Source organism: Chiloscyllium plagiosum, unplaced genomic scaffold (genome assembly GCF_037043375.1).
Source record: "Chiloscyllium plagiosum isolate Xiang-an unplaced genomic scaffold, Cpla_swu_hap1 HiC_scaffold_9, whole genome shotgun sequence".
Lineage (NCBI taxonomy): Eukaryota > Metazoa > Chordata > Chondrichthyes > Orectolobiformes > Hemiscylliidae > Chiloscyllium > Chiloscyllium plagiosum.
Window position 1 is genome coordinate 45601867 of NW_028270147.1, and position 23110 is coordinate 45624976.

Below are 23110 nucleotides of genomic sequence, written 5' to 3' on the forward strand. Positions count from 1 at the left end.
AACACTGCACCTGTCCCCAACCCGGTCTAAACTCGCCACCCGCCCCCAACTTGGTCTAACCACTCCACCCGCCCCCAACCCGATCTAAACACTCCACCCGCCCCCAACCTGTTCCAAAGACGCCACCCGCCCCCAACTCGGTCTAAACACTCCACCCGCCCTCAACCCAGTCTAAACACGCCACCCGCCCCTAACTTGGTCTAAACACGCCACCCAGTCCAAATTCGACACCCACCCCCAACCCGGTCCAAACACGCCACCCACCCCTAACTTGGCCTAAACACGCCACCCGCCCCCAACTCGGTCCAAACTCGCCACATGCCCCCAACCCGGTCTAAACACTCCACCCGCCCCCAACCTGGTCTAAACACTCCACCCACCCCCAACCCGGTCCAAACACGCCACCCACCCCTAACTTGGCCTAAACACGCCACCCGCCCCCAACTCGGTCCAAACTCGCCACATGCCCCCAACCCGGTCTAAACACTCCACACGCCCCCAACCCGGTCTAAACACTCCACCCGCCCCCAACCTGGTCTAAACACTCCACCCGCCCCCAACCCGGTCCAAACACGCCACCCACCCCTAACTTGGTCTAAACTCGCCACCCGCCCCCAACTCGGTTCAAACTTGCCACCTGCCTCCAACACGGTCCAAACACTCCGCCCGCCCACAACTCGGTCCAAACCCGCCACCCCCCCCCCTCCAAACCAATCCGGTCCAAACCCGCCCCCCCCCCCGCCCCCAACCCGGTCCAAACCTGCTCCCCCCACCCCCAACCCGGTCCAAACCTGCCTGGCCCCAACCCGGTCCAAACCTGCCCCCCCGCCCACAACCCGGTCCAAACCTGCCTGGCCCCAACCCGGTCTAAACACTCCACCCGCCCCCTAGCCGGTCTAAACACTCCACCCACCCCCAACGCGGTCTAAACTCGCCACCCGCCCCCAACTCGGTCTAAACACGCCACCTGACCCGAACTCGGTCAAAACACTCCAGCCGTCCCCAACCCGGTCTAAACACTCCACCCGCCCCCAACTCGGTCCAAACATGCCACCTGCCCCTAACTTGGTCTAAACACGCCACCCGCTCCCAACCCGGTCCAAATTCGCCACCCACCCCCAACCCGGTCCAAACACGCCACCTGCCCCTAACTTGGCCTAAACACGCCACCCGCCCCCAACTCGGTCCAAACTCGCCACACGCCCCCAACCCGGTCTAAACACTCCACCCGCCCCCAACCCGGTCTAAACACTCCACCTGCCCCCAACTCGGTCCAAACACGCCACCCACCCCTAACTTGGTCTAAACACGCCACCTGCCCCTAACTTGGTCTAAACACGTCACCTGCCCCCAACTCGGTCTAAACACTGCACCTGTCCCCAACCCGGTCTAAACTCGCAACCCGCCTCCAACTTGGTCTAAACACTCCACCCCCCCCAACTCGGTTCAAACTTGCCACCTGCCTCCAACACGGTCCAAACACTCCGCCCGCCCCCAACCCAGTCTAAACATGCCACTCGCCCACAACTCGGTCCAAACCCGCCCCCCCCCCCCTCCAAACCAATCCGGTCCAAACCCGCCCCCCCCCCCCCCGCCCCCAACCCGGTCCAAACCTGCTCCCCCCACCCCCAACCCGGTCCAAACCTGCCTGGCCCCAACCCGGTCCAAACCTGCCCCCCCGCCCACAACCCGGTCCAAACCTGCCTGGCCCCAACCCGGTCTAAACACTCCACCCGCCCCCTAGCCGGTCTAAACACTCCACCCACCCCCAACGCGGTCTAAACTCGCCACCCGCCCCCAACTCGGTCTAAACACGCCACCTGACCCGAACTCGGTCAAAACACTCCAGCCGTCCCCAACCCGGTCTAAACACTCCACCCGCCCCCAACTCGGTCCAAACATGCCACCTGCCCCTAACTTGGTCTAAACATGCCACCCGCTCCCAACCCGGTCCAAATTCGCCACCCACCCCCAACCCGGTCCAAACACGCCACCTGCCCCTAACTTGGCCTAAACACGCCACCCGCCCCCAACTCGGTCCAAACTCGCCACACGCCCCCAACCCGGTCTAAACACTCCACCCGCCCCCAACCCGGTCTAAACACTCCACCTGCCCCCAACCCGGTCCAAACACGCCACCCGCCCCTAACTTGGTCTAAACACGCCACCTGCCCCTAACTTGGTCTAAACACGTCACCTGCCCCCAACTCGGTCTAAACACTGCACCTGTCCCCAACCCGGTCTAAACTCGCAACCCGCCTCCAACTTGGTCTAAACACGCCACCCGCCCCCAACTCGATCTAAACACGCCACCCGCCCCCAACTTGGTCTAAACATGCCACACAGCCCCAACCCGGTCTAAACACTCCACCCGCCCCCCCAACGTGGTCCAAACACACCACCTGCCCCCAACTTGGTCTAAACATGCCACACAGCCCCAACCCAGTCTAAACACTCCACCTGCCCCCAACCCGGTCCAAACTCGCCACCCGCCTCCAACCCGGTCTAAACACTCCACCCGCCCCCAACCCGGTCCAAACTCGCCACCCGTTCCCAACCCGGTCCAAACTCGCCACTCGCTCCCAACCCGGTCCAAACTCGCCACTCGCCCTCAACCCGGTCCAAACTCGCCACCCGCCCCCAACTCGGTTCAAACTTGCCACCTGCCTCCAACACGGTCCAAACACTCCACCCGCCCCCAACCCGGTCTAAACACTCCACCCGCCCCCCAACGTGGTCCAAACACACCACCGGCCCCCAACTCGGTCTAAACACTCCACCCACCCCCAACACGGTCTAAACACTCCACCCACCCCCAACCCGGTCCAAACACGCCATACACCCCCAACTTGATCTTAACACGCCACCCGCCCCCCAACCCGGTCCAAACACGCCACCCGCCCCCCAACCCAGTCCAAACACGCCACCCGCCCCCAACTCGGTCTAAACACGCCACCCACCCCGAACTCGGTCCAAACACTCTACCCGCCCCCAATTCGGTCTAAATACTCCACCCGCCCCCTCAACCCGGTCTAAACACGCCATGCACCCCCAACTTGGTCTTAACACGCCACCCGCCCCCCTAACCCGGTCCAAACACACCACCCGCCCTCCAACCCAGTCCAAACACTCCACCTGCCCCCAACTTGGTCTAGACACTCCACCCGCCCCCCAACCCGGTCCAAATACTCCACTCGCCCCCAACCCGGTCCAAACACTCCACCCGCTCCCAACCCGGTCCAAACGCACCACCCGCCCCCAACCCGGTCCAAACACTCCACCCGCCCCCAACCCGGTACAAACACGCCACCCACCCCCAACCCTGTCCAAACACACCACCCGCCCCCAACCCGGTCCAAACATGCCACCCGCCCCCAACCAGGTCTAAACGCTCAACCCGCCCCCAACCCTGTCCAAACACACCACCCGCCCCCAGCACAGCCCCCTGCCGTATTTCATCAGTAGAAGAATGTAATCTGGAATTGATTTGCATAGGGGAGGTGGTGGTGTAGTGGTAATGTCACTGAACTAGTAATCCAGAACTTCAGGTTTATATTCTGCGGTCATGGGTTTAAATCCCACCATGGCAGATGTTAAAATTTCAAATTCATCGAAGATCTGGAATGAAACATCTAGCCTGATGACAACCATGTTATACTGATTGTTGTAAAAGCCTAGCTGGTTCACTAATGCCCTTTAGGAAAAGAAAACTGCCATTCTTTGCTGGTCTGGCTTTGGACCCACACTAATGTGGTTGAATCTTCACTGTCCTCTGGGCAATTGGAAATGGACAATAATTGCTAGCCAGCTGGCAACATCAACATTAATAAAAGAAGGACAAAGCATTAAAAGATCTCCATTTATCATTTAATAAATATTAAACAAGTTTAAAATAATGAGTTTTGTTGTTAGGTATTGTAAAGATTTGAAGAATTGATTTCTGACCCTTCCCCTGTAGAATTGAAGTAATTTGATTTTATCCATTATTGTTTCTTTTGCAGTTAAATCAGCCAGATGTTTTGATACAAGTGCTGGACATTATTAAAAACCATTGTAAGTCTACTGACTATTTTTGATATTTCAAGACATGACTAATATAAACTATATATGTGAAGATATTGTGGATATTGGGTGGAGTTGCAAAGTAAGCTTCCACATGCTGAGTTCCTGATTGTGGCCATACAGTGTTAAGTGGAGGCTGGTGACTTGGGTACCAAGTTTAGCTATTTATTTTTATTTACCAAACAGCCAGGTTTTCTGCATTTAAAATTGAAGATTGTTTTATTTCTCACACACTTGCCCCAGTGATTAACAAATATATGACTCGTTAATTCAACTCACCCACATCATCTCACATACAATATAGATAGAAATGAAGATAAATCAGTAAATATAACCCAATCTCTATTTTGGCACAGGGCTGATGTTTCTTGCTTGAATTAATGCTTTGGCTGGAATGAAATTGTTGAAATTTGAGAGAATTCTTACTAGCTGCGAAGGTTTCTAGTAATTGATCTGCCCAAAGGTGGATTTCTTATGGGAACTTCAAAGAGAACAGGTTGGAGGAAAGAGCATTTCCTTACCTTTCAAGATATTGCAATTAGCTACAGAGTTCTGATTACTTTACTTGCAGGACTCTCTCTCTGATGGAACTCTCTTGAATGCCAGTTTGAATTCTGCTAATACCTTTTTAAGCATGGAGCAAATATGCCTGCCTTATCATGTGACCTCCCGTAGTAAATTTGCAGATGACACCAAATTTGGAGGTGTAGTGGACAGCGAAGAAGATTACCTCAGATTACAACGGGATCTTGATCAGATAGGTCAATGGGCTGAGGAGTGGTAGATAGAATTTAGTGTAGATAAATGCAAGGTGTTGCATTTTGGGAAAGCAAATCTTAGCAGGACTTATACACTCAATGGTAAGGTTCGAGGGAGTGTTGCTGAATAAAGAGACCTTGGAGTGCAGGTTCATAGCTCCTTGAAAATAGGTAGGATGGTGAAGAAGGCATTTGGTATGCTTTCCTTTATTCATCATAGTATTGAGTATAGGAGTTGGGAGGTCATGTTGCAGCTGTACAGGACATTGGTTAGGCCACCTTTGGAATATTGCGTGCAATTCTGGTCTCCTTCCTATCAGAAGGATGTTGTGAAACTTGAAAGGGTTCAGAAAAAATTTACAAGGATGTTGCCAGGGTTGGAGGATTTGAGCTAAAGGGAGAGGTTGAATAGGCTAGGGCTTTTTTCCCTGGAGCATCGAAGGCTGAGGGGTGGCCTAATAGAGGGGCATGAATAGGGTAAATAGACAAGGTCTTTTCCCTGGGGTGGAGGAGTCCAGAACTCGAGGGCTTAAGTTTAGGGTGAAAGGGGAAAGATATAAAAGAGACCTAAGAGGCAATGTTTTCACACAGAGAGTGTGCATCTATGGAATGAGCTGCCAGAGGAAGTGGTGGAGGCTGATACAATTGCAACATTTAAAAAGCATCTGAATGGGTATATGAATAGGAAGGGTATGGGCTGGGTGCTGGGAAGTGGGACTCGATTAGTTTGGGAAAACTGGTCGGCATGGACAAGTTGGACCGAAGGGTCCGTTTCCATCTCTATGATGCTCTGATTCTAGTGTCTATTGTTTTCCAAATAAGGTGCTTTGGTAGTCAAATAAGAATTCTCAAGTTCGGCTTTTCACCTCTGTGGTTTCAATCATTGTTTGAGGGGGGAGTTTGAAGGGCAAACCGCATAAAATAATAATATGTTGATGGACCTCAGATATCTTTTGGCCTGGTGTGGTGTGAATCACATCAGAAAGATGTCCTGTCAGTTTTGACCTGACACAAGATGGCATCAATCTATGCGAGCAACCCTTGGAGGCCTTATTTTTCAATCTTTTTCTAAATGGCTTTAAAGATTTGATATATTTATTCTGGTACTGATCATAAGATGCTAACTTAACATAATCATTTGCAGTTCACTAATTTATGTTAGTACGTGCAGAGTTATTGTGAAAAGACAAAGTGATTGGCACTAAGACATAATGTTCATTCAGAGAGCCAGTGTGGACACAATGGGCTGAATGGCCTTCTGCACCATAATGATTCTGTATCAACAGTTTCTGAAACCACACAAAGTAAAATAAAGTGTGTTGCTGAACAAGTTCTGATTAAATGTTATGTATTGGATGTTCGTCTCTCATTTCCTTTCAACATATATTCAGTTAGTGTACATCATATACATAATAATTGTAATTACCATCGATCTAAATGTGCACTGGAAAAGAAGATGTTGAAAGTTGAAATGGTTGTTGTTTCTGTGTATCACTGGGGCTAGATAGCATACATCACAACAAGCTGATGCACCTTTTCCAGAATAGCAACATAGTGCATTGCGTATGCTTGAAGAAGTTATCAATTTAAAGTAAGTCTTGGGAAACAATATTGAGCAATTGGTTGATATAATAGCCTCCCAAGAAAAATGATGGAAACAATTGGCTAGCAATTACATGTGATTCTTTCAGAAGACAATATTTTTGTTACAATATTTGAATAATTTGATATATGATCTACTGCATGTATAGTATATCTAACAGGAATGATCAGAATTGGTAGTGTTATGGGTGTACTTGCACCATAAGCACAGCAGCAGCAGGTGGCTTACCATCTCCTTATTGAGGGAATTAGAATAAGCAATAAATTATGGCTTTCCTATGAACTAATAAAAATACCAAATAGATGAACTTTGGTTGTTTTCAGTCTAGTAACTCCTCTGATGTGAAATAAATTGATTTTTCTTTAAGAAAGAATCATTTGTATCAGCTTTGAAATTGGAAAAATATAGCATCCATTTATTGAAAGTAATTTTTAAAATCATGCATACATTTTTCTTGCCTTTATCCTTAATGTATTAAAACATTACCTTGCAGCTTTATATTCAGATGTCAAGTCTGATTTCCATGCCAAAGTTCCAATTATCTCCTGCAGGGATATACAAAGGTTTGTGTACCCTGTAATTACAGGGAAAATTTATTTTATTCCTTTCTTCCAAATGATATTGAAATTTTCTTGAATATATTTTAAAATATATAAAAGTTACAGTATGAGAAACAGCATGATATAGTTTATGTTTGACTCTGGGGGATAACCGAATACCTTCGAGGGTAGAATGATTTGTACAGTCATCTTCCAAGGTTCAGTCAGATTAAAGGTTTTCATCTGAACATTTACTTTTCTTTTTTTCTCTTGGTACTTGACAAATCCACTGTCCTTCAAAATTTTGTCTTGTTTTAATTGTATATAGAGTCATGGAGATGTACAGCATGGAAACAGACCCTTCGGTCCAACCTGTCCATGCCGACCAGATATCCCAACCTAATCTAGTCCCACCTGCCAGCACCCGGCCCATATCCCTCCAAACCCTTCCTATTCATGTATCCATCCAAATGCCTCTTAAATGTTGCAATTGCACCAACCTCCACCACATCCTCTGGCAGTTCATTCCATACACGTACCACCCTCTGCCTGAAAAAGTTGCCCCTTAGGTCTCTTTTATATCTTTCCCCTCTCACCCTGAACCTATGCCCTCTAGTTCTGGACTCCCCCAACCCCAGGGAAAAGATATTGCCTATTTACCCTATCCATGCCCCTCATAATTTAGTAAACCTGTATAAGGTCACCCCTCAACCTCTGACACTCCAGGGAAAACCGCCCCAGCCTGTCCAGTCTCTCCCTATAGCTCAAATCCTCCAAACCTGGCAACATCCTTATAAATCTTTTCTGAACCCTTTCAAAGCTTTCATTTCTTAAAACCTCTAGGATATGTTACTTATCACATTCTGGACAAATAATTGTATGTGCTGTATACCCTTTGTGCAGTGTATGTCAAATTTGCAGTAGCATGCCCTTTAACATGGAGATGTTGCTTTAATTATGATCATGTAGGTTGCCTTTCACCTTTCAGTGAAAGATGTTGACTAATAATAAACATCCAAGTTGGCATGCATGTATATACTCAAGTATATTACAAGTGTTTGAAGTGTGAATATTATTGTTGCTATTTAAAGTCGAATTTAACCTGCAACAAGATATGCTAATTTATCAATAAATCAAGTCAGTAATCCCCGTGGTTTATTGGGAAATAATTGGGATTGGCTTGATGAGGGTTAAAATACTTGAGTTCAAATTTTAGATATAATGTAGAAATACATAAGCATATGTTCAACCTATATTTCTTCCCTAATGGTTTGTTTTTAAACTTATTAACTCCATGCTCACACTCTTGTCACTTCAGTCTGAAGACTCTAGCTTCAAGTCATATTATAGAAACTTGAGTACATAATTCAAGTTTACACTTGAGTGCAATAGTAAGGTCCTTCTACAATTTTAAAGGTGGCTTCAGGTGAAATATTAAACCAAGGCTCTTACTGACCTTGAAGTAGGCATTAAATATCCCATGGGGTAAAAACAATGACTGCAGATGCTGGAAACCAGATTCTGGATCAGTGGTGCTGGAAGAGCACAGCAATTCAGGCAGCATCCGAGGACAGGCAAAATCGACGTTTCGGGCAAAAGCCCTTCATCAGGAATAAAGGCAGAGAGCCTGAAGCGTGGAGAGATAAGCTAGAGGAGGGTGGGGGTGGGGATAGAGTAGCATAGAGTACAATAGGTCAGTGGGGAAGGAGATGAAGGTGATAGGTCAGGGAGGAGAGGGTGGAGTGGATAGGTGGAAAAGGAGCTGGGCAGGTCGGACAAGTCTGGACAAGTCAGGGGATCGTGTTGCTGGAGGTTAGAAACTAGGATGAGGTGGGGGAAGGGGAAATGAGGAAACTGTTGAAATCCACATTGATGCCCTGGGGTTGAAGTGTTCCGAGGCGGAAGATGAGGCGTTCTTCTTCCATGCGTCTGGTGCCTCCTAGCAGAGCGCTTTAGGGAACATCTCCGAGACACCCGCACCAATCAACCAAATCGCCCCGTGGCTCAACATTTCAACTCCCCCTCCCACTCTGCCGAGGATATGGAGGTGCTGGGCCTCCTCCACCGCCGCTCCCTCACCACCAGACGCATGGAAGAAGAACGCCTCATCTTCCACCTCGGAACACTTCAACCCCAGGGCATCAATGTGGATTTCAACAGTTTCCTCATTTCCCCTTCCCCCACCTCATCCTAGTTTCTAACCTCCAGCAACACGATCCCCTGACTTGTCCAGACTTGTCCGACCTGCCCAGCTCCTTTTCCACCTATCCACTCCACCCTCTCCTCCCTGACCTATCGCCTTCATCTCCTTCCCCACTGACCTATTGTACTCTATGCTACTCTATCCCCACCCCCACCCTCCTCTAGCTTATCTCTCCACGCTTCAGGCTCTCTGCCTTTATTCCTGATGAAGGGCTTTTGCCCGAAACGTCGATTTTGCCTGTCCTCGGATGCTGCCTGAATTGCTGTGCTCTTCCAGCACCACTGATCCAGAATTAAATATCCCATGTCACTATTCAAAGAAGAGAGGAGAATGCTCCTTTTGTCTTTTCTTATATACCCCTCAACCAACCCTGGCATGATTATCTGACCATTTATCTCATTGCTATTTGTATAGATTTTTGATGCATAGATTGGCTGCAATATTTGTCTATTTTTCAACATTGGTTAAATTTCAATATTTGCATTGGCTGTAAAGTATTTTAGGATCTCTTGATATCATGGAAAATGCAACATAAATGCAAATCCTTGAATTTGTGCTGTTATTCAGTTTTGTCTTATAGGTTTAAGCCTGATGCTGTAAATTGCAGCCCCACAGTTAGCCGCAATTGACTTTTCTCCTATCCCCTCCTCATTGACGACATTCAAACTGTCTGGTTCATAAAAGAGTCTAATGACCCAAGTTAAAATCATCTCCATGTATGCAGAATATACAGCATAATATTACAGGAGGTGCAGTGGGTAGAATTTACTAGCCAGTTGTTTTCCTTCCATATTCTCAACTGAGCGTGGAGGAATAGTTGCATTCAAGTTTGAGATTCAACCTTGTAACAGCTAGTCAAATATTTAACAGTTGAATTAAAATGACTAAATCATGCAAAAATGAAATCAGTTTATTCTTTACAGTAATCTGTAGAAACAGTTTTCAGAGTGTTCTTATTCTTTTCATCAACAGTGGTCTGATTTGTAAAGTCAGTGCAGGGAACGATGTGGCCTGCCTTACTACTAACCTTCTAGCAGCTCTGTCCAAATTGGAGCCTCGACTGATCCCGCTAGTTCTAGCATTTCGATGCTGGGCAAGGGTGAGTATTTTGCTTCTCAATTAAATGTTTTGATTTAATCACAATGTATATGAAGACTGAGTCATTCTTGAGTTAGTCAAATGGGAGAGTGGCGCAATGGAGCATTCTTGTCTTTGAGTCAGCTGTTGGTTTAAAAGCTGCTCCAGGACTTGGGGCTGTAATTTAGAATGAATTCTCATTGCATTTTGGAAAGGTTGCATTGTCAGAGGACTAAAATTCAATACTACTCCATACATTATAATTGCCTCTGTAGCAATAATGAAATACTGTTGGCAGTATATTTCACAGTTAGCAGCAAAACAATAACCATCAGTACTGAGCTTGAAGAAAGCAACCCAAAACCATCTGGTGATCTCTATGGCTTGAATTTTCCCTTTCCTAGTATCATTTTGAGTCTGGTACTAAGTCAAAGGTATCTTTTAGTAATGGCTTCTCTTCCCATCTTTGTGACACCTCAGGAGCCTCCTAAGCATGCATAATACTAAAAACAAATTAGAGAACTGCAGATGCTGAAAATCAGAAACAAAACAGAAATTGCTAGAAAAGTAACAGGTCTGGCAGCATCTGTGGAGAGAAAGCAGAGGTAACATTTTGGTCCAGAGACCTTTCTTCAGAACTATATTTTTCCAGCAATTTCTGTTTTTGATCCTCAGCAAACATCTGCATACTGGACATTGGCAATGTTTTCCAGACACTAGTTCCATTTATATACAAGATACCATCTCTCCGTGTCCTCTCTCAGCCTTCCACAGGTCATCTACTATAAGAATACTGACCATAAGTCATAGGGGCAGAAATTAGACCATTCAGCTCATTAAGTCCACTCGGCCATCCAATCATGGCTAATAGGTTTCTCAACCCCAAGCTCCCACTTTCTCCCCATAACCCTTGATCCCCTTGCTACTCAAGAATCTATCTATTTCAGTCTTAAATATACTCAATGACCTGGCCTCCACAGCCTTCTGTGGCAATGAATTCCATAGATTCACCACTCTGGCTGAAGATGTTTCTCCTTCTCTCCATTCTAAAAGGTCTTCCTTTTACTCTAAGGCCATGCTCTCGGGTCCTAGTCTCTCCTACCAATGGAAACGTCTTCCCAACATCTACTCTGTCTAGGCCATTTGGTATTCTGTATGTTTCAATGAGATCCCCCCCTCATCCTTCTAAACGCCATCGAGTATAAATTCAGAGTCCTCAAACATTCCTTATATGTTAAAGCTTTTCTTTCCTGGGACCATTCTCATGAGCCTCCTCTGAAAACGTTCCAGGACCAGTACGTCCTTCCTGAGATATGGGACCATACACCGCGCACAATACTCCAAATTGAATTTTCTCCATTTAGAAAATAGTCCATGCCTCTGTTTTTCCCACCAAACTGCACGATCTCACACGTTGTACTCCATCTGCCACTTCTTTGTCCACTCTCCTAATCTAAAACAGCAGCTAATGAACTTGAAAGACCCTACACAGACAACAATCAAAACTAATGTCATTTACAAAATAATGTGCAAGGACTGCGACAAACAGGTAGAAAACTAGCCACCTGGATATATGAACACCAACTAGCCACAAAAAGACATGACCCTGTCTCACTAGTATCCTTACATACGGATGAGGAAGGACACCACTTCGACAGGGACAACACATCCATCCTAGGACAAGCCAAACAAAGACACACATGAGAATTCCTAGAAGCATGGCATCCCAACCAGAACTCTACCACAAACACATCAAGTTAGACCTCATCTGCCACCCCCTGAGAAAAAGAATAGGAAGTGACTTCACTATAGGAAATGACATCACCAACCCAAAGAAACCCAAACATATAAATAGAAAGCAGGACTCCTCAGCAGTGCTTCGCCTGAGGCCCACTGAAGATGTTACCTAGTAGGACAACGAAACGTCAGGAAATGTACCTTCCAGCTCAGCGAGCAAACCTATATCCTGAACCTCAACCTGAGCTACAAAACTCTCCTAACTTGTCCAAATCCTTCTGCAGCCTCCCCACCTCCTCAATGCTATCTGTCCCTCTACCTATTTTTGTATCATCTGCAAACTTAACCAGAATGCCCTCAGTTTCTTCATCTAGATCATTAATGTATTAGGTGAAAAGTTGGTCCCAACACTGAGCCTTATGGAACACCGCTTATCACCTGCTGTTTAATATTGAGTTTTCGCTAGATAGTCATTGGAAAGATCACAAGCACTGGCATGACTTGCATATCCATGTAATTAACTTAATTTCCCTTCCTGACTGCTAAACCAAACTGAATCAGAGCTTACAACCTCTTTGGTCCCAAATTGATTTTCCGACCCCACTGCTTGCACTTCATGAAAAGCGCATAATACTGCCAAAATAAAATTGTCTGATCCTACCTCGCCTAACTTATTGTTGAACCTTATTAATACCTTTTTCTTTTCCAGATTTTACTTTTCAATATCCCTCCTAAATTCCATCATCTTAATCCATCACCTCACAAAATTTCTCCTTCCACACAACATAACGTTCAGTCAATGAAAAATTGTTTCTTTTATCTAATTCTGTGTTAAATTTCATCTTTAATCTTTATCCTTCACCTTCATCCTTCCTGAACTATATTAACCCCCAGACCCATAATATTTCAAATTTAAAATTCTGGCTCTTGTCTTTAAAACTCTCTGTGATCTCATTCTTGGCTATTTTCTTAACCATCTGCAGCTTATAACTTCTACTGAAATTCAGTATTGCTCTGCTGCTGCTGTGTTCTTCTACTCTCTAATGCAGTGTTAGAAGGTCTGAGTTCAGTTGCATAGGACCAATGCTGTCAAATTCTCTTAGAGTCATAGAGATGTACAGCATGGAAACAGACCCCTTGGTCCAACTGTCCGTACCGACCAGATATCCCAATCCAATCCAATCCCACCTGCCAGCACCCGGCCCATATCCCTCCAAACCCTTCCTATTCATATACCCATCCAAATGCCTCTTAAATGTTGCAATTGTACCAGCCTCCACCACATCCTGTGGCAGCTCATTCCATGCACGTACCACCCTCTGCCTGAAAAAGTTGCCCCTTAGGTCTCTTTTAACCCTAAACCTATGCCCTCCAGTTCTGGACTCCCCGACCCCAGGGAAAAGACTTTGTCTATTTATCCTATCCGTGCCCCTCATAATTTTGTAAACCTCTATAAGGTCACCCCTCAGCCTCCGACGCTCCAGGGAAAACAGTCCCAGCCTGTTCAGCATCTCCCTGTAGCTCAGATCCTCCAACCCTGGCAACATCCTTGTAAATCTTTTCTGAACCCTTTCAAGTTTCACAACATCTTTCCGATAGGAAGGAGACCAGAATTGCACGCAATATTCCAATAGTGTCCTAACAAATGTCCTGTACAGACGCAACATGACCTCCCAACTCCTGTACTCAATACTCTGACCAATAAAGGAAAGCATACCAAACGCCTTCTTCACTATCCTATCTACCTGCGACTCCACTTTCAAGGAGCTATGAACCTGCTCTCCAAGGTCTCTGTTCAGCAACACTCCCTAGGACCTTACCATTAAGTGTATAAGTCCTGCTAAGATTTGCTTTCCCAAAATGCAGCACCTCGCATTTATCTGAATTAAACTCCATCTGCCACTTCTCAACCCATTGGCCCATCTGGTCCAGATCCTGTTGTAATCTGAGGTAACCCTCTTCGCTGTTCACTACACCACCAATTTTGGTGTCATCTTCTGTGTTTCTGCTTGCCCATTTTGGACCATGCACTTGAAAATCAGTTTTTCTGCCTTAACATTTGTCCTTGTAACCATTCCTCTTTTGGCTTAGACTTCACTTTTTCTTAAATCTTTGAGAAGCACCTGCGCATTAAAAATTTTGCATAAAAATTGTGTAATAGTTCTCATTTTGCTTCATCAGCAGTTGTTAGATGATGAAACAATTCTTCACTGCCTAATTTTCGAAAATGTTATGTTATCATAAATTGCATTTACAATAGCTATTTCAAATCTTTCAAATTCTTTGTCATTCTAGGTGTGCCACATAGACTGTCAAGCAGAAGGTGGCATTCCCTCCTATTCATTTACATTGATGGTGATATTTTTTCTTCAACAAAGACAAGAACCTCTTTTACCAGCCTACTTGGGCTCATGGGTGAGGATCATTATATTTTTCCCTATGAGGTGCTCTCAATCTTCTGTTTTCCTTTGATTCATATCTAATCTTGTTTAGCTTTAAAAAAGGCATCAAACGACAAATCACTGGCTAACACCTTTCTCAAGTAGTAGCAGTATGTATATTTACATTCACATATTTTTGCTGAATTTCAATGTTATCAATCTTATCGAGGTCTGTAATGACTCTTAAAGCGGTCTGAAAAATGAGTTATGGCACATTTGTTGCAAAATCATGCGACTAGATCTCCCTTGATGTCAAGATCATCTCACTCAATCTTTTGCGCTTTTCACAAGCAGCATAGCAAGGTTCATGCTAGGCAGTAGCAAGATGCCAATCGATGGGGTCTAATACACGTTAAATGTCTTGTTAACGCCACAACTTGCCTCGTTAATATTCACCCTGCTATTTTACCAAACACACCAAATAAGCTAGATGTCAGAAAAACATAACAAAGAAACCACAGTGAGCACCTTGGTGGATTCAGTTCATCACCTGTTCTGAAAAACATCCCATTCACTGACATCTCGGGGCAAACTCCATTGGCACTGGTCATATTCACCCATGTCCACAGACATTGGTGGCTGACATGTGCCAGCTTTTCAGAACCCTCATGGCACATCTCTGATCCACTTATAGGATACTTCTCCATTTCAGTGTTGCACCCTGGGCTGTTATTGTACTCATCCAGTAAGGACATTGTGCTTAGGGGCATGCACCCAGTTCATAAATTGCTCCAGGCTGCATCTCCTGGCTATTCGCATTGTTTCATAATACTCACTCAATCTAAGCTTAGCTTGATGCTTGCAGTATCCCTAGCATGCCTTTTTGTGCTTCGCCCCCTCAACCAGAGATGCCAAGCTCATATTACTGCTGTCTTGCCATACCTTTTAGCACAGATACAAAGCCAGAAAGTTTGTCAACAGGCTCCTTTGAGTGTTAGACTTAGGTCAGGGGTTTCCAGCACAAGGGCAGCCTCCAATACAAGTCCAGGCTCTGGCAGCGGTGGCCAGAGTCAGGATCCTTCCTTTTTAAAGGATAAGGAGCCAAATGATGGGCAGGACGTACCTGTCTTGAGCCCTCGATTCCTGATGAAAGGCTTTTGCTTGAAACATCGATTTTTCCTGCACCTCGGATGCTGCCTGACCTGCTGTGATTTTCCAGCACCACTCTAATCTTGAGCCTTTCTGTCCTAGCGTGGGCTATTTACCTCATGGATTGAATTAGAAGCAGGTATTACGGGAGATCAAAGTAATTAGATTAGATTAGATTAGATTACTTACAGTGTGGAAACAGGCCCTTCGGCCCAACAAGTCCACACCGACCCGCCGAAGCGTAACCCACCCATACCCCTACATTTACCCCTTTACCTAACACTACGGGCAATTTAGCATGGCCAATTCACCTGACTTGCACATCTTTGGAGTGTGGGAGGAAACCGGAGCACCCGGAGGAAACCCACGCAGACACGGGGAGAATGTGCAAACTCCACACAGTCAGTCGCCTGAGGCGGGAATTGAACCCGGGTCTCTAGCGCTGCGAGGCAGCAGTGCTAACCACTGTGCCACCGTGCCGCCCACAATGGTGCAGCTTTTCCTTTTGTTGCAGATGGGGAAGTGTCCTCAGTAAATGAGTAGGCAGCACATGCAGTAAACATGCAGGGTTAGTGGTGTCAGGGGTTAGGGTAGATGAGAGTGAGTAGCGCAAATGTTTCAGGCAATAATGATGGAACATGTTCCTTCGGGGGACATACATCAGAGATTGAGTGTGAGGTATCAGAGAGACGATGATGGCACTTAGGTTGACCGAGTGGAGAAGGACATTTACTGTCTTTCTACAGTGCTGGGCATTCCTCCAAATGGCTGAGACTGCACTAACTCAGACCGCAAAGTTGATGAGGCTGGCAGAGTCATACCCAGTGTTGATGCAAGAGGAGAAGGAAGTCCTATACTGGCACCACCCTGCTCAGCAGGATCTCCAGGACCTAGACCAAAAAGCTGGGTGCTAATTTTTCCCCCATCTGCAATGTCCAGAGCAGATGTCAGGAACTGGTCAGAGAGCACCTTTGGTCTGACAGTACTTGTTTCGGTGCATAATGGACTATTAAAGCTGATGCAGGAGCAGGTGATGTTGGTGAATTTCAGAATACCTGCTGAATATTCTGGGAATGGCCCATGGTAAGTTAGGGCAGAAATCAGAGGTGAGAGATGCCATCAGGGTGTGGTTCGTAACTTATGAGGCAGTTTTGGAAATGTGCACGAGAAAATTGCTAGGATTTGCAAACTGGACCTAGCCAAATAAAACATGAGATTCAGCCCAAGGTCATCGAGAAACTAATCTCAGACTGTGGCGCAAAATGGGTGGTATTGGATTGGCTGTATTTATCATTTTGGCACCATCAACTAAGATGAATTTCAGCCCTAGAGTTCTTCTTTAATGTACATTATTAACTGATCCACCTGTTTCAGTTTTGAGCTCATGGGAAAAGTTAATTTGTCACTTTTTTGGAATCCTAGATTGAAGGTTTTGACTTGAAACGAATTGATGAGTATCACCTGCAAGGCATACAGAATGATGAATATGTGTTGTGGGAGCACAAACCAGCAAACTCTGGAGAAACAAAAAATATGAGCAATGGAGACGGTAAAACCTTAAATAAAGCAGAGCATAGAAAATCTTCAAATAAAAAGATGGAAAGCAGTGAACCTCAGAACCAAAGTATTTCATCAAAAGAAAAGCAAGGCAAAGTAAGTGCAGTATATTCATTTCTAAAGCTAATTTGTGTACTATTATATATTCTCATTGAGATTTTTACTATTTATTTCGCAATGTAAGTGAATAGAGCTGAACATAAAATTATCTCAATGTTACTGTGTCATAGTATTAACTATGAAGTGCATATGATCTGAGGAAAATTGAATTGATGAAAACCTATCCCTAGATTAAAGGTTTGAACTTCCATCTAACATGGTTAGCATTGAAATTTCAAAAATCCATAATGTTCACACATGTCAACTCATGTTTGGAAACTCTTTTAAGGCGGTTGATAAAAAAGCTTGATGGAGGACTGTTTCACAGTATTGTCAAGGAGAAATTTATCAAGTGAAAAGTTGACCAGAATGACAAGTATAAATGAGAATTAAATCCAGCTAGCTAAAGTGCAAACTGTGAGCATAGCTAGAATCTATGGTTTTAGATCTTTACTATCTCTATATGTAGATATCATGACATAAACCAGTAATTACTGAAATTAGTTTTGTAATAAACTGTTATAGACTGACTCATAGCTTATTCTGTTTTAAAATACACACTTATAATTCTCAATTTTCTTATTGTACAGTTTCTGCTGAGATTTGGCCACTGTAGGGCCTAATTTGGAGGTAACTTTACGGTACCAAATAACTTTACAGTGAAGTTAGTTTAATTTGTTATGCTGACACAACTCTGATTTCTCCCTATTACTGCAAATTTAAATCAATCTTTTAATCACAGAGACTTGAAGAGACTTCTTATAAATCATTTATCATGCTTTTTCATTTCCTGTTAGGCTGCATTGACGTTTGGTTCAACACATCACGTTTCTCTTGGACACCTCTGGCTAGAATTACTGAAATTTTACACTCTAGAATTTGCATTGGAAGAGTACGTCATCTGTATACGGGTAAAAGATCTTGTAACAAGAGAGACTAAAAACTGGCCGAAAAGGAGAATAGCTATTGAGGGTGAGGAGAACACAAAATAACATTTAATCCGTAGAAAAAAAAATGGTACTGTGGTGCAATAGATAGTACATCGGACTGCTACTTAAAGCTGAGGCATTCACAGGTTCTGAGTTAAAGTCCGTGGATTGGAGTCATTCCTTTAATTTGGTCTTCTTGAGTGCAGTGGTAGTGTCCATACAGCTGAACTGGGAAGACTGGATTCAAGTCCCACCTACTCCAGAGGTTCAGTATAACCTCTCTGAAAAGGTTGATTAGAAAAATAGGTTAAGTTTAAAACATGTTTTTTAATTTCAAAAATGGTATAATCATTAACTTATTAAAGGTTAATTTTCTGATGAAGTAAATGGCTAACCAATTTCATTGTCCAAAATGATAACATGCTAAAGGACTGTTTGGTAGTGGAAATGAGTTTAAAAGGTTTTGAAAGGTACTAATTATGTTTAAGACATCAACGCAACAAATGAACCCTTTTGTACCATTTCCAGTCAGTGGCAGTTTGGTCCAGTAAATCGTAAAGTGTGGGTTCAAGACTCCCAGCAGGATTTCAGTTTGTAGTCTTAGTCAATTGCTTCAGCACCAAATTTAGCCAGAAGATTAATCTAACTCTTTAAGTATTAATGATGGTTTAAATTTGAAGATCAACCATGATTTTACTATGAATGACAGATCAAGCGAATAAGGCCGTGTGGCTACTCCTGTTTATGTTCTTAGCTATCAACATGCACATAACTTTTGTCATTTTTCTCATCAAGGTGAAAAGTCATTATCACTGAGGTCCTATTATTTAAAATATCAGTGTAAATCTGATTTACTGCACTGGTAGTATTTTTATGGAGAGATGCTGAATTTCCTTTTGACTGTCTATCTTAGAAGAAATTCCTCCTAATTTGTATCATAAATTTTTGTCTCACATCCCTCTAGCTGTGGGATTTTGCTGTCTGGTCCTAGACCCCCCCCCCCCACAACAGGAAATAATCTTTCAGCATCTATCTCGTCAATCCATCAACGAATCTTTAATGTTTCAATTAAGTGACTCCTCATTCTTCTATACTATAATGAGTATAGGCCCAAACTACTCAATGTCTCCTTGTAAGAAAATTCTCCATGTCTGGAATCAACCTCACAAACCTTCTTTAGATTGCCTCTAATACCAGTATATCTTCCTTAGATAAGGGACCATAACTATTCACAGTATTCCAGGTGTGGTCTGACCAGTGCCTTGTATAGTTTTAGCATGACTTTAACTATTTATACACTGTCTTCTGTTTGAAATAAAGGCCAGTATTCCGTTCTCCTTCCTTAATATCAGCTGAACCTGGATGCTAGCTTTTTGTGATTAATGCACAAGGACCCCCATATCCATCTGCGATGCAATTCTCTTCAGTCTCTCTCCATTTAAATAATATTCAGCTCCTCTATTTCTCTTACCACAGCACATAATCTTATAATTGCCCAAATTATCTTTCATATGCCAAGTTTTTTTTGCCTACTGATTTAAACTGTCTATATCCCTCTTTGACCTTTTGTGTCATCCTCACTACTTGCCTTCCCACCTATTTTTGTGTCACCTGCAGACTTGGCTGTAGTACATTCACTTCCATCATCCAAGTCATTAATATATATTGTAACTAATTGCAGCCCCAGCACGGATCCCTGTAGCACTCCACTAGTTACAAATTGCCAACCTGAAAATACCCCTTTAATCCTAACTTTCTGTCTTCTACTAGTTAACCAATCTTCTCCCCATACTAAAATACTACTCCCAGCACCATGGGACTTATTATGTACCTTATGTGTGGTCTTATTAAAAACCTTTTGAAAATCCAAAGATATTACAATTACTAGTTCCCCTTATGTCTATCCTTTTTGTTACCATCCTGAAAGAATTCTAATAAATTTGTCAGGCATGATTCCCCCTCATGAAGACATGCTGACTGTGCTTTATTGTATTCTGAGTATCGAAATGCTGTGCTATTGCATCCTCTATAATAGATTCTAACATTTTCCCAATGACCTCTGTTAAGCTAACTGGATGTTAATTAGATGTTTTGTCTCCCTCCCTTTTTGAATAAAAGTGTTATGGGGCAGGCAGTGGTATTATCGCTAGAATGTTCATCCAGAGACATAAGTAATGTTCTGGGTTCAATTCTTGCCATGGTAGATAGTAGAATTTGAATTTATTAGGACCTTGAATCAAGAGCCTAATAGAACATGGAACTGTACATCACAGGAAGGAGATCTTCAGGCCATGATGTTGTGCTGAACATGACTCCAAATTAAACTAATCTCTTCTGTCTGCCCTTGATTCACATCCCTCCATTCCTTGCATGTTCTTTTACTTATCTAAAAGTCCCTTTAACATCCCTAATCTATCTGCACATCTAGATCATTAATCCATTGTAAATTGTTAGAAAAGCTTAATGGGTTCACTAATAAAGTCATAGAGATGTACAGCATGGAAACAGACCCTTTGGTCCAACCTGTCCATGCCGACCAGATATCCCAACCCAATCTCGTCCCACCTGCCAGCACCTGGCCCATATCCCTCCAAACTCTTCCTATTCATATACCCATCCAAATCCCTCCTAAATGTTGCAATTGTACCTGCCTCCACCACATCCTCTGGCAGCTCATTCCATACACGTACCACCCTCTGCATGAAAAGGTTTCCCCTGAGGTCTCTTTAATATATTTCCCCTCTCATCCTAAACCTATGCCCTCTAGTTCTGGACTCCCTGACACCAGGGAACAGCATTTGTCTATTTATCCTATCCATGCCTCTCATAATTTTGTAAACCTCTATAAGGTCACCCCTCAGCCTCAAACACTTCAGGGAAAACAACCCCAGCCTCTCCCTGTAGCTCAGATCCTCCAACCCTGGCAACATCCTTGTAAATCTTTTCTGAACCCTTTCAAATTTCACAACATCCTTCCGATAGGAAGGAGACCAGAATTGCACGCAATATTCCAACAGTGGTCTAACAAATGTCCTGTACAGCCGCAACATGACCTCCCAACTCCTGTACTCAATACTCTGACCAATAAAGGAAAGCATACCAAACGCCGCCTTCACTATCCTATCTACCTGCGACTCCACTTTCAAGGAGCTATGAACCTGCTCTCCAAGGTCTCTTTGTTCAGCAACACTCCCAAGGACCTTACCATTAAGTGTATAAGTCCTGCTAAGATTTGCTTTCCCATAATGCAGCACCTTGCATTTATCTGAATTAAACTCCATCTGCCACTTCTCAGCCCATTGGCCCATCTGGTCCAGATCCTGTTGTAATCAGAGGTAACCCACATCGCTGTCCACTACACCTCCAATTTTGCTGTCATCTGCAAACTTACTAACTGTACCTCTTATGCTCGCATCCAAATCATTTATGTAAATAACAAAAAGTAGAGCACCGATCCTTGTGGCACTCCACTGGTCACAGGCCTACAGTCTGAAAAACAACCCTCCACCACCACCCTCCGTCTTCCACCTTTGAGCCAGTTCTGTATCCAAATAGCTAGTTCTCCTTGTATTCCATGCGATCTATCCTTGCTAATCAGTGTCCCATGGGGAACCTTGTCGAACGCCTTACTGCAATCCATATAGATCACATCTACTGCTCAGGTGTACCTGAGAACTCTCTGGGAAGCAAGAGAAGTGATTGCTGGGCCTCGTGCTGAGATATTTGTATCATCAATAGTCAAAGGTGAGGTGCCGGAAGACTGGAGGTTGGCAAACGTGGTGCCACTGTTTAAGTGCCCTCATCAATCTTCTTTGTTCCTTCTTCAAAAAACTCAATCAAGTTTGCGGGACATGATTTCCCACGCACAAAGCCATGTTGACTATCCAGAATCAGTCCTTGCCTTTCCAAATACATGTACTTCCTGTCCCTCAGGATTCCCTCCAACAACTTGCCCACCACTGAGGTCAGGCTCACCGGTCTATAGTTCCCTGGCTTGTCTTTACCGCCCTTCTTAAACAGTGGCACCACTTTTGCCAACCTCCAGTCTTCCGGCACCTCACTTGTGACTATCGATGATACAAATATCTCAGCAAGAGGCCCAGCAATCACTTCTTTAGCTTCCCAAAGAGTTCTCGGGTACACCTGATCAGGTCCTGGGGATTTATCCACCTTTAACTGTTTCAAGACATCCAGCACTTCCTCCTCTGTAATCTGGACATTTTGCAAGATGTCACCATCTATTTCCCTACAGTCTATATCTTCCATATCCTTTTCCACAGTAAATACTGATGCAAAATATTCATTTAGTATCTCCCCCATTTTCTGAGGCTCCACACAAAGGCCGCCTTGCTGATCTTGGAGGGGCCCTATTCTCTCCCTAGTTACCCTTTTGCCCTTAATATAGTTGTAAAAACCCTTTAGATTCTCTTTAATTCTATTTGCCAAAGCTATCTCATGTCCCCGTTTTGCCCTCCTGATTTCCCTCTTAAGTATATTCCTATTTTCTTTATACTCTTCTAAGGATTCACTCGATCTCTCCTGTCTATACCTTGCATATGCTTCCTTCTTTTTCTTAACCAAACCCTCAATTTCTTTAGTCATCCAACATTCCCTATACCTACCAGCCTTCCTTTTCACCCTGACAGGAATATATTTTCTCTGGAATCTTGTTATCTCATTTCTGAATCCTTCCCATTTTTTAGCCGTCCCTTTACCTGCGAACATCTGCCTCCAATCAGCTTTCGAAAGTTCTTGCCTCATACCGTCAATTTGGCCTTTCTCCAATTTAGAACTTCAACTTTTAGATCTGGTCTATCCTTTTCCATCACTATTTTAAAATGAATACAATTATGGCCGCTGGCCCCAAAGTGCTTCCACACTGACACCTCAGTTACCTGCCCTGCCTTATTTCCCAAGAGTAGGTCAAGTTTTGCACCTTCTCTAGTAGCTACATCCACATACTGAATCAGAAAATTGTCTTGTACACACTTAAGAAATTCCTCTCCATCTAAACCT

The 23110-nt window shown here is 44.2% G+C and overlaps 1 protein-coding gene across 5 annotated transcripts in view; it reads left to right on the forward strand.

Annotated features, from left to right (window-relative positions):
- LOC122554722 (terminal uridylyltransferase 4-like) overlaps window positions 1–23110 on the forward strand; it is a 114040-nt gene that overhangs the window by 42613 nt on the left and 48317 nt on the right. For all 5 annotated transcript variants that reach the window (XM_087990592.1, XM_087990593.1, XM_087990590.1 and 2 more), the window contains 6 exons: window positions 4002–4053; window positions 6917–6986; window positions 10138–10264; window positions 14275–14394; window positions 16932–17162; window positions 17963–18137. In XM_087990592.1, coding sequence (XP_087846718.1) covers window positions 4002–4053; window positions 6917–6986; window positions 10138–10264; window positions 14275–14394; window positions 16932–17162; window positions 17963–18137 — 775 coding nt within the window. The remainder of the gene's footprint in view (window positions 1–4001; window positions 4054–6916; window positions 6987–10137; window positions 10265–14274; window positions 14395–16931; window positions 17163–17962; window positions 18138–23110) is intronic.